Source organism: Grammomys surdaster, unplaced genomic scaffold (genome assembly GCF_004785775.1).
Source record: "Grammomys surdaster isolate TR1022 unplaced genomic scaffold, NIH_TR_1.0 948, whole genome shotgun sequence".
NCBI classification, from domain to species: domain Eukaryota; kingdom Metazoa; phylum Chordata; class Mammalia; order Rodentia; family Muridae; genus Grammomys; species Grammomys surdaster.
The window spans coordinates 1048614-1065340 of NW_021605367.1; the positions used below are offsets into that span (position 1 = coordinate 1048614).

The 16727-nt window shown below is 51.3% G+C and overlaps 1 protein-coding gene across 4 annotated transcripts in view; it reads left to right on the plus strand.

The window, feature by feature from the left end:
* Window positions 1–13906, plus strand: part of Mgll (monoglyceride lipase) — a 107091-nt gene extending 93185 nt beyond the window's left edge. For all 4 annotated transcript variants that reach the window (XM_028782961.1, XM_028782963.1, XM_028782960.1 and 1 more), the window contains 3 exons: window positions 3499–3588; window positions 9590–9805; window positions 11185–13906. In XM_028782961.1, coding sequence (XP_028638794.1) covers window positions 3499–3588; window positions 9590–9805; window positions 11185–11310 — 432 coding nt within the window. In that variant the 3' untranslated portion in view covers window positions 11311–13906. The remainder of the gene's footprint in view (window positions 1–3498; window positions 3589–9589; window positions 9806–11184) is intronic.
* The last annotated feature ends 2821 nt before the right edge of the window (window positions 13907–16727 follow it).

The following is a 16727-nucleotide window of genomic DNA, read 5'->3' on the forward strand; positions in this document are numbered from 1 at the left end:
CTTATCCATGTCTGTGAGTGGGCAGCCAGTCCTGTTGCTAGGACACCAGCATCTTCATCTACACAGCCAGCACTGGACATTCATTGTTACGAGCTGATGCTTAGCAGTACACCGCCACCCCCTTCCTGTGGGCTAGCACAGTAACTCCGGGGGTGGGGACAGGAGTGACTGTGTTTGAGCATGGCCACTATGGCATCACCTCCCCCATCAGGGCTAAGGCCCAGTGTGTTCCCACCACACCTCCCACTGGGCTTTAGGCTGCTGGAGATAGAAAGTGGCCGCCAGGACATTGCCTCTATATTGGGAAGGGAGGTTGAGGTCACAGCCCATTGTTCATTTCTGTGAGGGAACAGCCTGTTTTGTAAAGCAACACATCTCAGGGAGTAGTGACCTCTCCCTCAACCCCCAGTTTTGTTTGAAAGCTTCCTTTAGCTGCCCAAGTATTCCTCCTTAGTGGAGGCCGAAGACTGCTGGTTGGCAAGAGGATGGAGTTGTCTTCACAGTACTTCTCCCCTGTGGGCAGCTGTCCCGGCACCAGAGCCCCTCCCCCACAGCCCTCTGTGGAACTGGAAATGGCTGCAGACATCTCAGCCCTTGTTTTCATCCTGAACCCCAGTGTCTACTAGAGAGCTTATGAGGAGGAGTGGAGGCCTCAGCACCTCGGGGCATCACAGCTTTGGCTTGGAGCGGGCCAGCAGCAGGTTGGCATGCCTCTGTGCAGTGAGCAGTCCTGAACTATACTGCACCTCTGTGCCAGGGCCACGTAGAATCAGGTGACACAGGGCAAGAGCGAGATCTGGCTGTGGACCTGTTGAAATGGAAAAGTCACTCTGCAGACTTTGTCAGTTGCAGGCCCAGTGCTGAGGCAGTTCCCGTCCCCTGCCTTACTGTCCCTCCTCACCCATCCTATCTTACTGGCTCCCTATGAATGCTGCTAGGAGCCCCAGTTTGTACCATAAACAGTAAACCACAGTGTCCACAAGTGCTCACTATGGCGACCCAGTGGATGCCCGAACTAACTATCAGTTGATCAGTCATTCTGCGGGGAGGGTTTTGCAGTGGGTAGCCAGCTGTTCCCTAGCCTGTGGCTGTGACATTGAGGCTGGGCAGAAAATTAGCTAGATCTAGCAGAAGGTGACAGTGCCTGGGACAGTGACATAAACATGCCCGTCCTGTTGCCTGGGACTTTGCTGCAGCCTCTGAGATTATCAGGGATAGAGTGGGCCAACCTTCAACCCTCACATGGATTCGGGGAGCTGGGGCAGAAATTGCAGAGATCAGTGGAGGCTCTGGAAGTCAGTTCCATGACACTTCATGTTAGTGTGAAGATTTCCCCATAGCAGTTTCCCCATAGCATGGTAGTGTGGAGATCTCCTCACAGTGTCCAGGGAGGCTGTGGCCCTGGACAACCCCATTGCTGTAGTTTAGGTCCAATGATGGCCATAGGGCTGCAGCCCACAGCTTTCTTGCACGTAACTGGCTGTTTTCAGTTCATCCTTAGATTTTGTAACATTTGAAAGCACAAGCTTCCAACTCCAGAACTTGGTCTCGCAAGAAGCCCCCACCCCCCGGCAACTTCTTGGTTTTTACAGATACTTCTTCTGAGTGTTTGTCAGCATGCCCAGATTCCAAGCCCTTCCCACTGCCACATAAAACCCAGCTCTTACACACACACATACACACACACACACACCTCATCCAACCCAAGTAGCTTCACAGAATGCAAGCTGTTGGCACCCCACCCAGGGTGATCAGATGGAATCCTTGGATGGACTGTCCAGGGCTGGAGCCTACATGGCTCTGGCACTATGACACAGTAGCAGCAGCACCAGCAGCCGCCGCCGCCGCCGCCAACACCAGTGAGCTTTGTTTGCCTGGATGACAAAGAGCATCCAGAGCGCAACAGGCCCTGATGTTCTCAGAGGTAGGAGTTGTTGACTGTGCCTTCTGACACAGTCACCTTTGTACCACACCCATTCACTTCTGTAGCACACACAGTCTCCTCCCGAGCAAACAGTCATTCCCCACCATTAGCACACAGTCTCCTCCCTAGCAACACCGTCACCTCCATAGCACACAGATTTACCACCCTACCACACACAGTCACCTCCCTGTCACACAGTCACGTCCCAAACAAAACAGTCACCTCCCTAGCACACACAGCATCACCTCTGTAGCTCAAAAAAGTCACTTCTTTAGTACACACAGTCACCTCTATAGCACATACAGACACTATCGTGCTCAGAGTACATTCCAACACAATGTTCTTTAGGGGCACAGCAGGCCTTACTCTGCCTGGTCCTTGGCAGCTGACTGAGAACAGAGAGGCAGGTTGGCTACAGGATCCTGGAGGAGGCCTGGCTACAGCATCATCTGGAGAATGGCAGTGGTCAGAAGGGAGAACTAGAGCCCTCGGGTACTAACATAGAGAGAGATCAGCATAGGAAGGGTGGGACACATGACAAAATGGACAGATGTGTCTTCACCCAGCCCTACTGACCACAGGGAGGCCAGGCTTCCATTGTCCCATCATCCCAAGGTCCCCATAAACATGTTTCCAAATGCTAGGTGAAAGTTAAGCCCTACTCACAGGATCTAGTAAACATCAAGAGGCAGGGCCACCCAGCACACGGGCCCACCTACAGAGACCCACCTAGCACAGAGGACCCTGTGCCACAAGCAGCTATCCACCATCAAGGGACCCATGTTTCTGCCGAGTGCCCCCCATACTCCCTAAGAACTCACCCCTTGCCAGCACCCATGGTTCTAATTCCAGCATTTCACAGCTCACTTTTGAAATAGCTTCTTTCGCCCCAAGTGTCTGCAGACGTGAAATTAAACAGCCTCTCTCAGAAGGCAGACGTGCAAGATTGGGTCTTCTGCCTTCCTGGGGATATTTGAGATCCACATAGGGGGCTGGGCTAAGACTCAAGTCAGATTCACATTCAGTAAGCATGTACTGTATGCTAGGCTTTTCCAATGTCACTAATCTTCCCTGTGGTCTGTTTGGGGCGATGACAGAGCCCCCATATGCAGCTGAGCCAACAGAGCTCTGTATTGAGGTCCCAGCCTGTGTTCCTGGCTCACAGAGCTGGGAATCAGACACGGGGCGCCTTCCCTCTATCACAGGACTTCCTACACAGGCTGGTGATGGTTTCTTACCTGTGTGGCAGAACTCAACATGCAAGTGATTCTCTCTGATCCAGGCTGCCTTGTTTCCTTGCTCTCTGGCAACTGATCCAATGATTCTGACTCTGCTGGGCCATCTTGGTGCCTTGGGGAAGGGACATGGCCTTATCGGTGACTCTCAAAAGTAATTCACAGTTACATCTGATGTGTCCTTGTATCTGCACAGAATCCAGGTGGCACCATCAGGAGAACTTCAGCCGTACACGCAGGCCCTGTGCTGAGCAGCATCCTGCGTGGGGTATCAGCTCGTACTGTAGCCCCAGTATGGATGGCTTGCACTCACGTCTCTCATTTTGCCTCTCTGCTCAGGTCCTTGCTGCCAAACTGCTCAATTTTGTCCTGCCAAACATGTCCTTGGGGCGCATCGACTCCAGCGTGCTGTCTCGGAACAAGGCAGAGGTAAGTGTGAATGGACATGGGGTATTTGGGAAAGGTAAGCAGGTGAAGAGATCTGACCTTGTTCAATGCTGCTCTGCCCTTTCTTTGAGTGGCTGGGTGATGGGGATACAGGGGGGTGGGAAGTTTTGTCCTTTCCTTAGGGGTTAGGGAAAGGTCAAGAGTCTGAGCTCCACTCCAGACAGCCAAGAGTTTGATGAGGGACATGCTGTGTGGTTAAGTGACAGAAACCCAAATCAGAGAGATTTAAGGTTCCAAAGGATAGCCCAACAATCATGAGAGATTCCTGTTCTTGTAGAAGATCCCAGTTAGGTTCTCAGGACTCCACATTGGTGGCTCAACTACCTATAATTCCAACTCTAGGGGATCTGACACCCTCTTCCGGCCTCCACACATGCACACATACACATAAGAATAAAAAATAAAGGGATGTAAGCACGAGAAGGTATTTCTTAGTAACAGGAACTAAAGGCTTCAGGCACAGTTGGATCAGGGATCAAAATCTCTGTAAGAACTTGCCCTGTGTCTCTCCCCAACCGGAATCTTTGCTTGGCTGTCCAAGTACAGGCAGAGAAGCCAGCATCTTCATCACCTGAGCAACACATGTGCAAACACAGTGCTACTCCTTTAGATGCTCCAGGCTGACTGTGGTTGTCAGGTGTGAAAAGCCAGGATCTGTCCAGGAAGTGGGTAGGGCTAGCTAGCCCCACTTAGACTCTGGGCTGAGAAAAGGGAAGGCAGGTATCAGGATTGTGTTAGCAGGAAAGACAGACCCCTGTTATAGATTCTCAAGCTATCCCTACAGTGAGAAGACCTACCTTAAGTTCCTACTGCCTGGTCTGAGAACTTGCTGGGAGTTCCCACTGGTGGGTGAGCCTGAAACCCTGAGGTCTTGAAGAAACAACCCTGGACATGTGGAAGATGCCAGAATTACCCTGACAACTAAGCAAATTGGTTTGCTACTGGGATGGGCCACCTTTGTCTGCCTCAGTTTCCTTTCTTGCCTTGGAAGCTTGAAAGCAGTGAATCACAGGGTCCCAAAGACTCTGTTTGCCTGCCCCCTGGTGGGACTCTGACAGCCCAGTGGTCTAGCCTGCTTTCCTGGCAGTCAGACTCTAGCCTCCTGTTCAGGTTCCACCCAAGGGCACATGCGGGCCTATGGGCCAGCTGTGTAAGAGACAGGTAAGAGGCTGAGTAGAGCTGCAAGAAGCCCTAGTTCTATCCCAGCTCAAGGGGGAAAAATTAAGATGAGGAGTGAGGAGATGAGGAATGGACAGACCTCTAGGAAATCTGATGGCCTCAGACCCACAGATCTATTCTGAAACCTGTAGTGATTCTCAAACTCACATTCTGAGGCCAAATTTGACAGTGGGGTGGGGGCTTATGTGGCCTTTAGTCTTTCTGAAAGTTTGAACAAAGACCCAGAAAGGCCAAAGCCAGCCAGTAGATGTCAGCTGTGGGTCTAGGCAAGCACAGACTAGACTCACTGACGAAGTGTGGAAGCTGAGGCCCAAAGACAGTTGATGTCACAGAGCAGGTTAGGGGCAGAGCTGGGAGATGAATTTGTCTGCTCAGGAAGTCTGTGCCTGGATCAGGTGACTCTTTCCAGCTTCTATATAAATCTCAAAACTTGTTCCATTTGCTCCACTGGCCCATACAGCCCACACTGTTGCCCTGTGATAGAAACTGCTCTATGAGAGGAATTCGGTGAGAGGCAAGAACTCCTTTGTTGTTGTTGTTGTTTTGTTTTTGTTTTTTGTTTTTTGTTTTTTGTTTTTTTCAAGACAGGATTTCTCTGTGTAGCCCTGGCTGTCCTGGAACTCACTTGGTAGACCAGGCTGGCCTCGAACTCAGAAATCTGCCTGCCTCTGCCTCCCAAGTGCTGGGATTAAAGGCGTGCGCCACCACTGCCTGGAGGCAGGAACTCCTTGACCTGCATCTCAAACACTGGGTCCAGCTTGGGTGGGCACTGGCTGCCTACTGAGCCCAATCAAAGAGAGGGACAAAGAGGAACTTGCCTTCAAAGTCTGCACCAAACAACCAGGTTATCTACCTTCCTACACAGAAGGCAGAGGGAAGGGAAGAAAAACAGAATTACCCTAGCCCCTCTCTTGAAAAACAGCAAGTCACTTCTGAGGTATTCTGGACAATGGAGGGACAGCTTAAAGACAGCTCACAGGCTCTACAGCAACCATCTACCACCTGTGTCCTTTGGACCACCTAGAGAGCTTAAGATATCTCCCTGCTGGAGACATAGAACTGGAGGTGCTGGGCAACATGGAGATCTCAGCCTTTAGGTGGGTGCCGGAGCCACCCCCGTTCTTCAGTAGAGGCTCTGCTTCCCTGCTGCCTTTGAACCTGTGCTGAACATTAAAAATAGCCACTCCGCCCACCCCAGGGAGATGGCGAGAAGAGGCACCACAGGGCGGCACACAGCAGGAGTCTCCAGGCTCATCTTTAGATGACACATTTCCCATGAAGCATGACAGCCAGAAAAGCCTAAAAGACCAAGCAGCAATGCTCCACTAACTGTCCAGTGCCAGTAGGTGGAGGGCTGAAGTAAAGGACTTTGCAGCCAGGTGCCAGGGAATAGCACAGTGGGAAGGCCAGAAAGAAGGTGGGATCTTGGGGAGCAGGTGGCTCCCTGTTTAAATGACAACAGATATTTGCTTGGGTTTACTGTGGTGCAGTCTTCCAGCCTACCGCCTGCCAATTTTACAATGGCCACCCCTGAGTCTTGTTCTCTGCGGAGCTTCCTGAAGCTATAATCTTATTTCCATACCTTCTGGACACCATAAGCCCCTTCTGCCTCCCTGTAACCTTAAGTCAGCTCTCGTTTGAAATTATGGACGCTTGGGTCAAAAGAAAGCAAATCACTCACCCAACAGCACAGTTAGTAAAGTCAGGATTTGAGCCCAGGTTCATCTCTGGGCCAAAGTTAACACATTAGGAACAAAAATGTAGCTGTCAACACACACACACACACACACACACACACACACACACACACAGAGAGAGAGAGAGAGAGAGAGAGAGAGAGAGAGAGAGAGAGAGAGAGAGAGCAGAGAAAGAGAGTCAGACGTCAGAGAGGTGGAGCGGGAGAAGCCTTAATTTGGGTTTTACTGCTGTGAATAGACACTATGACCAAGGCAACTCTTAAAGGTCAACATTTAATTGGGGCTGGCTTACAGGTTTAGAGGTTCATTCCATTATCATCTAGGCAGGATCATGGCAGCATCCAGGCAGATGTGGGACTGAAGGAGTTGAGAGTTCTACATTCATCCATCCAAAGACAAACAGGAGAAGGCTGGCTTCCAGGCAGCTAGGATGAGGGTCTTAAGGCCTATGCCCACAGTGACACACTTCCTCCATCAGGATCACATCTACTCCAACAAGGCCACACCTCCAAATAGTGCCACTCCCTGGGACAAGCATTCTCAAACCATGAGAGAGACAGAGAGAGAAAGGGGGTGGGGGGGAGCGGCCATTTCATGTCCCTATCACCCTCCATCTCACAGCAGGAAGGGACGATGTGCAGCCAGGTGTTGACCCTATAAAGTTACTGTCACTACCCTCCCATGCTAAATCCCAACCTTAGCCCTGACACCAGAAATATTTCCAAACTTCTAGCCATGCTGACTCAGTGCAGCTCTTTCTAGACATGACTGCAGCCCTGACTTCCACAAAGAGAGAGGAAAGCCTGCAGTGAGTGGGCCATAGGATTCAGGGCCTTGCCCTCAATGTCCCACATGGCTCGTGCCTCCTGTCTCTCTCTGATTTCATTTCCTCTGTACGCCCCCCAAACCCCCATCCTGGCTATAGTTCTATCTGTGATCTGCCTTTCCTTGACACTGGAGCTGCCTCCCCAGAAAAGTACCCTTGTGTAAACAAAGTCTATGTGACCAGGAAATAGAAAGGAAGACAAGAGCAGGAAATGGCTGGGGCCAAGAAGCAATTAACCCCTGGAGTAGACTCCTCAGGGACCGAGCACATTGGGACATTCTAAGGGAGCGGGATGAGGCCTCTGAAAGGAAAAGAGTAGCAGACTTAGTACAGCAGGTGGCCTGAAGCCCAAAAGGCCATCATCCCCAGAGCCTCGAGGAGACGAGCACAGATGCAGTAGGAACAGATCCATGGGCAGCAGTGTGGTAGGCAGGAGCTGGTTTCATCATTTGCCCCATGCCCTCTCAGAATCAAGGCACCGTTCCTATTGCTGAGCATGTCAGGGGGTCCCAGGGCAAGGAGCCTTGCCTAGTAGTGCCTCACACTCCTTGACCTAAAGCACATGGCCAGCTTCCTTATTAGCTTCTTATTGGCCAGTCACATGACCACACCTAGTTGCAAGAGAAGCTGAAATGGATACTGTTTGTCTAGAAGGTCCTGTATCCTGCCTAATACCAAGGGCTATACAGGGAGAACAGGAGTTGAGGTACTAACGCCTGTGGGCCACTAGACTTCTCAGTGCCTCAGTTTCTCTTCTGTATCATATGGGTAGTGGGAGAGTTTCTTCCGTGTGGGGCACTGCTCCAATAGCAGGAGTTCAGATAGCAGCTGTTCTGCTATACAATGAGGTCCTGAATGGTACCTCCAGCACCACGTTATGCTCATGTGCATTTCTGATGGGTGGCACAACTGTTGCTGTCACTCTCACTGTTGCCATGGAGACTTGACCAACCCCAAGCCTAGGGCTCTTCCGGTGGTCCCATAACTCTCCTCCAAGTAGGGCTCCCTGGAAACCTTATGGTGGAAAGAAACCTATGGTGGTCTGAGTCCGTGGCCAGCTCTCCCTACACTGCCCCTGTGCTGCTCTGTCAGATGCAAGTCCTCTCTTAGCCTGCCAAACAGATGGCCTGGCTCTGTGGGGTTCTCTCTCGCCAGCTCAGCTGCAAGAAGTGTCTAATCTGTCCCGTGCCGCTCATCACAAATGGTCAGCTTGACGGGACACAGTCCCTGCTCAGCATGGGAAGGAATCCAGGATGTCGGGGTGACTGCAGGACACCTGCATCCCTCTGGCCAGGCCTTTGGAGGGGTGGTAGCAGACGTGAGTGGTTGTAGGTACGGGCTCAGAGACCTCTGCTGTGTCAGGCCCAACAGCCCTTGGTCCCCCTTACCCTGGTCCTGTCATCTGGTTGTCCCAAACCTGTTCAGAGTCTATCTGCAAGGAGAAAAGTAAGCCAGGGGTACCACCGCTTCACACCTATTCTTGGGAGGCTGAGAGACTTGTAGAGGAGGAGGGCATCCTGCTCTGGCCCGTGTTTTCCAGGCTGCTCTCTGCATGTCCATCACCCTGTCACCCCACAGAGGCAGAGTTGGGGATGGGAGGAGAAGGAGAAGGAAACCAGCTGTAACACCTCAACACCCTCAGAGCTGCTCTGGAACCAAATAGCTCAAGGGAGTAACATGGCATTCCTGTATTTTGTTTTGTTTTATATATAGTTTTTGAAACAAGGTCAATCTGACCTTGAACTCAAGCTCCCTCTCCTTTGACCTCCATAGGTTATAAGCATGTGCCACCACACATGGCTCTTTCGCTGCTCGTATTTATAAAATCCAACTCAGTATTGGAAATTTCCTACAGACCTTTATGTAGACAGCCAGCCCTCTACATCCTTGGACTCCACGTGGGAAAATCCAAACAGCCATTTCTTAGCTGTTGTCCAAGGCCCAGTATTTCTATTGCGGTGACCTTGGCCTACATCTGATAAGCATCTAGAGATGACTGAAGCACAGGGAAGGGTTTGTGGGGGCTTCTATTCAACCAACATATCAAGCTACATCAGGTATCTGAGCACCACAAACTTGGGGTCCCGGACCTGCTCCCCAGGGTATGTTGAGTCCAGGCTGTGTGAGACAAGCTCAGGTCTTAGTGCAAAAGTGCAGAGCACAGTTGAGTCAGACCCGTGTTCTCCAGGGACTGAACACTTTGCCAGTCTCCACAACCTGTGGGCAGGCAGAAGACCACCCTCTTAGGAGCCCATGTACTGACAGAATCTCCTCCTCTCAGGTTGACCTGTACAACTCCGACCCACTCATCTGCCACGCAGGGGTGAAGGTATGCTTTGGCATACAGCTGCTGAACGCTGTCTCGAGGGTGGAGCGAGCAATGCCCAGGCTGACACTGCCATTCCTGCTGCTGCAGGGTTCTGCTGACCGGCTTTGCGACAGCAAAGGTGCCTACCTGCTCATGGAATCATCCCGGAGTCAGGACAAAACACTCAAGGTGAGGGATAGCAGGCCATGTCGTGGGATTGTTGTGGGGGGGGGGTCAGACCAGCCTGCCTGGGAAGGATCATTGAGGGGTTAGAGACAAATGAACTTTGTGACAGTATATGGTTCCCCAGTTCATTGCTTCACCAGAATGAACCTCAACAAAGGAGGAGAATAATCTGATGGTGTGGGCAAGGAAAAAGCCTGTAGCGCAGGTTCTGGGGCTCTTGGATGAGTCTGGTCTGCAAGGGCATCTGCTGGGGTTGGCCCTGTGGTTGTGGCCCCTGAAGACAGGCTACAATTGGATGGTGTACATGTTTGACACAAGGAACAGTCAGAATATCACTCAGTGGCTTTCAAGACAGCGGCTGTTTGGGCTCCAGATAGATATACATGTTGTTTGTCCCACAGAACTAGGAGACACCCCAGTTGAGGAGGTGAGACCCTGCTGGACACCAGTCAGATAACATGTAACCCTAAAATGAAGCATACCCACCTACTTGCCCACACTGTTAGGCTCCTAACCTGGACAAGTGTGTGGGTGCCACATAACCTGGTGTACATCCTCACGATGTTATAAAGACAGCCAGGTGACTTTGAAGAGTGGTAGAGTCAGAATTTGAACTGAGGTCTTTGGACTTAAGTCTGTACTTTCTCCCAACCCTGTACCACCCAGGCAAATTGTCAAGGGCTCCCCTGGGGTGCTGCTCAGGGGTGGAGCTCTGCCTTGGTCAGCAGTTAGCCATCACTTCTGTTTATTTGGGTCTGACTTTGTGGAGGTCCCGAGGACAGTCTGACAAAGGCTGTCCCTCCCCTGGAGCCTGCACCCCAGTAGATAAGCAAAGAGAAAAATGGATGCACGGAATGTATGTGGATAGCAGTCAGGAGCTGCAGGACAGAGGGATTTGAGGGCACTTTCCTCCCCTGAACTGACAGGCAAGAACTGTCAGGGAGACTAGTCGTGGTAGAACATTCCAGAACAAGGGAAGGGGGGAGGCTCTTGGTCTTGGCACAGATTGCTGATGTGAGAACAAGGCTGGCACAGAGGTTTGTAAAAGCAAGGGGGCTGTGGTGCCCCCTGAGATGGGTGACCCCAGCAGACATCAGAGAGAACTCCTAAGGCAATTGGCAACTGGGTAGGTCTCAGTTCTGAAAGAAAGCTCGTTGCAGGGGCATTCTGGTCAGCCATGTAGTGTGCTGTGGTTACTAGGCTGCTCAGGCTAAAGGAGCTGCCAGGGAGCTGAGGCAGGAGGATGACTTAGAACAGCCTGAGCAACAAGGCAACATCCCATCTAAAAAGTAAGGGGAACATTTGGGGATGCCTGTCTAGTGAGCTCCTGTCCCTGCCTGTCCTCCACACTGGTTCTGACTCCCTGTCTCTCCTGATTGCAGATGTATGAAGGTGCCTATCATGTCCTCCACAAAGAGCTTCCGGAAGTGACCAACTCCGTCCTCCATGAAATAAATACATGGGTGTCTCACAGGATAGCAGCGACAGGAGCTGGGTGTCCACCCTGAACATTCTGGCCAGGCAACCAGCTCCTGGTCTGGGGGAGGCAGGCAGAGGAAGGGCAGTGCTGGCTGGCTGGCTCAAAAAAAAAAAATCACAACTCGGAGAAAACTCTAGTACCCCCCTCAGTGCAATTTACTTTGGAAAAAAAAGGGATAATTTGTCGTATAGATGGCTACTGGCCGCTGATCCACTACCTTAAGGAGTAGGCACTTTATGAAAGAGAGAATATTCTTTCCTCACAGAGACTGAGTGGAAATATCCTTTGAATTAAAAAAAAATGCAGCATCTGCCCACCTCTCCCAGCTGCTATGGGATTCAGAGACTCTCTGGCAGTCCCATATCCCAGCCTGCAATAATCAGAGGTCTCTTTCCTCCTGTCCCAAGTCCTCTCTGACTGGCTATCCTCTGGCATGTGACAAGGTGGCCTGTATCCCCAGAGCTAGCTCCTTAGCAGGCTCATGTGTGCCTCTCCAAGGCACTTCCTCAAAATGGGCAACTACCCTATGACCTGGTCAGCGACTTTTCAGATGGAAGCCAGGCTGGGGGAAGGGAAGGTGGCCCTGAATAGCTCTTCTCTCCCACGCAACTTCCCCCTCCCACCCTGCTGGGAGTTTTGTTACCCACAGCATGTTGTATGTATTCAGAGAGGCACCTTTTCTCAGGTCACTAAGTACTCCATGCTGAGGAGGGTGGCATTGAAGATAATTGTTTAATATATATGGTATATTCTAAATTAAAGATTATATGGGTGGGTGGGTAAAGCCTGGGCAGCTTTGGAAGGACTGGTACCCACACGCAGGGCCAGTCTGCCAAGGACCCAGCCTCCTAATTGAGGACTGGCTGGCTCTCCTCGCAGAGAAGGCACAGGGTGGAGAACTGGGGCCCTGGGCATTCCCTCTGTCCAGAGCCACTAGGAGTTGTTTGCCAGTAGCACAGCTACCTCTGGTGGCAGGAGAGACTCCCATGGAGCCGTGGTGCTGGCTGCCTGCCAGGGGCAGCACAGAGCACTCAATGACTACCCGCAGACAAGGACCACAGCTGTCTGCTCCCCATTCCAGACTGCAGCAGGATGGCCCAGCCAGGCCTCATAGAGGCTTCCCTGAAGCAGTGAAATCCAAGCCCCCTGTCCTCTCAGGTGCCCGCCTGAAGGCCTGCCTATACCAGGCCTCACTTAGCGCCAGCAATAACTGGGGCTCACTGCTCTCTTGGAGCACTTTCCTCCCTACAGAGGGCCTTGCTGTTACCTCAGGAGTCGTGTTAATACACATAGAACCCTGGGAAGGGGCTGGTGGGCCTCCAGGAAGGGGGAATCCAGGTGTCCTTTCTGGAGTTTATTCTAGGTCCTGGAGAGGGCCCTCTGCCCTGTCTGGTGGCCCTGACCATGCATAGCAGTCAGAGGCTGGCCACCTGCCATAAGTCATAAGGTCATTGTGCCCCTCAGCAGGGCCCAAGCACGGCATGCAGGGAAGGAAGCGCCCAGGCGCTGTCCAGAGACCCCTCTTAGCTCGCCTTCTGTTTAGAAAATAAAGATAGACAGAGTGTACGAGGAGGGGCAGCCAGCATTCCCTCCTGCTCAGGGAACCCTGGACAGCAGCAGACAGGCATGGGGTATTTCTGCTCTCCATTAAGTTAAAAACAAACAAACAAAGGAACCCGTTCCAGACTACTGTGCTCAGATCTGTGACTCTTACCAGGAGCCACCCAAGGCTGCTCCCAAAAGCACATGCTGACATTGCCACTTTTCCAAACCAAATGCCAGCACCCTGGCTGGCAGTTTTCATGCATGACATCCTTTAGAGATGCATTTGTATCTGGTTAAAGAATCACTAACACTAAAAAAAAAAAACAAAAAAACAGAAAAACAAAAAAAAACAGGGGTGGGATGAGCCGAAGTTGAGACTGTCTTGTGAAGCCTGCAAGAGTCATGTCCCTGAATGACAAAATCAGGACCAGCACAGGGCTCTGTCTGTAGAGAGCTAGGACAGCCTTGTACAGACTCCATCCTTGGCACTGGAGGAAGCCTGACATGCAGGATGTCACAGTCACCCCCATCACCAGGATGCAGAGGAGCTGGAGTGTGGAAAAAAAATGCTAGGACACACATGGCTTGGCCTGAAGAAGGTGGAAGCCAGCAAGAGACTGCAGATGGTCCTCCCTGGGTGAAGGAGGGGAGCCAGAACCTGCAAGAATAGAGAACCTTCTACAACAGCCATGCACTTGGTGCCTGAAAAGCTTTTTAGGAAAAGGTGCCACCTGCAGGTAGTGGAGCATCTCAACCATGAAGCCCCAGTTCCTTAGAGATAGGGGAACAGCCTCCCTCCACCACGGCCCCCTCAGCTTCTAGGTGTCCTGCAGACCACCATGAGAGCAGCGGGGGTGCTCTGCTCACATCCTGCCTCTGGGCCACCTCACACTTCCCTTTCTTTCTTGATTGCTAATGTAACTTTCTAAGGATCACGGTGGCTCACTGGTTTGTCACTGTCACTGCGCCCAGTCACTCCCCATGTATACTCCTAGTGGGGAACCTGTATCGGCTTAGAATTACTAAAGAAGCCCATGTGCACTACAGCTCACCATAATAAACCACGTGCTTTTGGAGAACCCCGTGTCTGTCTGTCTGGCCTCTTGTCCTGTATATCAACCCTCTTGCTAAGAGAACTTCAGGCCTATACTTGAAGCAGTGAAGTCATGTGCCAGTCAGCTGGCGAGGACTCAGCAGCCCTTCCAGGGCCAATTGTCAATTGGATACACGGATTTTCTCTTCTCTCATCCATTCTTGGGGAAGCCATGCTAGAGCTTAACCCCACACACACACCCTCCCCCTCCCCCAGTGCTCAGGCAGCCTTAACAGCTTGCAGTTATGTTGTGTGCCCAGCATGGCCAAGCCCCATCTTTACTCATGTCTGTCCCCTGGCTGTGGGTGATCCAGAGCATCTGTTGCTGGCATCCTAGGCACCTCCCCTTGCTCCCCACAATCTCCTGACCAAACAGCTATGTTTTCAGAATGTCACCAGAATCAGACTGGCCCCCTTTCACTATGACCAAATGCCAGCACCTGGGCTGCGGACTTCATGCATGACTTCATCTACAGATGCCTAGGTATCTGGTTAAAGAGTCACTAACACTAAAAGGGGAAACATGATCTGATGGAACCTGGAACAGGGATAGGAACACAAATGCATCATGTATCTACCTGACAAAATCAGAGCTAGGGAACACAGCTCCCTCAGGTCCCTGCCAAGTCAGAAGTGAAGTCTCTCCTATTTGCAAAGGACTCTGCAGGCCTCTTGGGGTCCCTACTGTGGGCGGTTTCCAAGCTGCAACCTCCATCATTGACATCCTCCCCATACCCTGTTTCTGCTTTCTCTCTCACTGCCCCATGCCATTGGATATGATAGACTATTTGTCCTCTGGGTAGCCCGCTGTCCCTTACACCGCCCATGAGGTGAGAAGGGCATGTTCCTATGATGTCCAGAGGATCCCCAGGGATACTGTGTCGTGGGGCTACAGAGGGAGAAAGGGACTGAGTGGGAGGTGGGACAGAGGGAAAGGTAATACATAAATGAGTACAGGGAGAGAGAAGGTGTGAGAACAGAAGCAGGAGGCTGTGACGGGATGAATGGGCACGGTGAAGAAGAGAGGGAAGACGGGAAGAGGGAGTGTCCAAAAACAACGCTCACCTCAAAGGGGATAAGAGATCATTTATTCTGGAGCTAAATATGAATGACCTGGGAACACGAATTCAGGGCACTCAGGATTCCACATCCCAATGTCCAAGTTTCATGAAGTTTTTACAGTAATGGAATTAAAGTCATGGATCAAGGTGCTTCTCAAATACATTGATGGAGAGATTAGGAACACAAGCACAATGGTTTGTATAAGAAATGTCCCCCATTGGCTCTGGTCCTCGATTGGAGGCGCTGTTTGGGGAAGCTCAGAAGTGGAGTCTTGCTGGAGGAAGTACGTCACTGTGGATGGACTAAGCCACTCCTGGTCATGGTGTTTTATCACAGCAAGAAAAAGTAACCAATATAACACGTTAAAGTGAATTCAGGAAGTCTGCTATAGATTTCAGATGCTATCTGATGACACGCTTAGCTTTTCGGTTGGTGGAAGCCACTGCCCAGCGAGGTTAACACATTTCAAGGGATTTTGTCTATTAATCACAAGAATGTTCAGACACAAAGGTAGGCAGGAAATGGCTATTAAAGAGGCTGAAGATAACCCGTGGTAAATTGTAATTAGGCTCTTGACCTATAATATCTCAGCTTCTCTGCAACCTTTGAAGTTCCCATCAGCCTTGCAGAAGGTTTCGTGGGAGAAGGGAGTTTCTTTCTTCCCAGGAACTTATGGTTCACAGGAGTGAGGGAAAGAATGAGCACCTGCAGAAAGACCAGGTGCATGGTCTTGGGTGGGGCATGCACCTTTCAAAGAATAGAACGAAAATTAGGAATTGCATCCACAGGCGGGGAGACAGGGAAACGAATCACCCGTAGGCAATAAGAGGAACTGAGACATGGGACATGGTGGACTGTGGCCAGATGAACCTGCAGCATGCAGGCCTGCAAAGAGGGGACAGAACAGCCTAGGGAGAACAAAGGACAGAGCAGTGAGGCAGGCGCCTGCTGGCAGTGTCTGGCACATGGGACGAAGGTGCTCAACGGGTGACAGCAATCTCAGAGTCCAGGAGAGAAGAAAACACACACCCCCTGATCACTGGAGGGACGGAGACTGCCAGTTGGCCTGTGATGCTCACCGCCCACGTTCCAGAGTTCTGGTTCTTCCCAGGGAAGCAGGGCTCATATGATGAATGACTGGTGAAGGTTCATCCTGTCCCCATGGGTGGTGGGCTCCTGAGGCTGGTTAAAAACCCCAGAATGCATTGATTTGCTACAACCACAGCTACGGTAGAGCCACACACCCCTCTGCCCCCACAGCAAGGCCTCATGAAAAGCTACTGAGACCTGAGGACCATCACCCTTGTCTCCCAGACCTGGAGAGATATTCTCTCAAGGACCCCAGAAAGACTACCATAGCTATATCCACAAACCCTGCAGAGAGGGAACAACCTGCATAACCAGTAAACTCGGTTCAGAGGCACCCACCCATGCCTGACCAGAGAAAGCAGCCACCTCCCTCAAATGCATAAGATCTTAAAACTGTTCAGTACATAACCAAAGAGCTAGGGCATAGCTCCAGAGGGGAGTGCAGGCCCTGGGTTCCAACACACAAGTGAAATATAAAATAGCTGTCAAGTGAAAGGTGTTTTCTTTATTCTTAAAGCCCCATATAGGAGTTATACAGATCTGTCTCCTCACATCTTCCAAAGGCGTCTTAGAAGCTGCTTTTACTAAAAGGCTCCAACTCATTTTGTCCCACAAAGAAAGTTGGGCGATGCCAGGCAGTGGTGGTGCACGCCTTT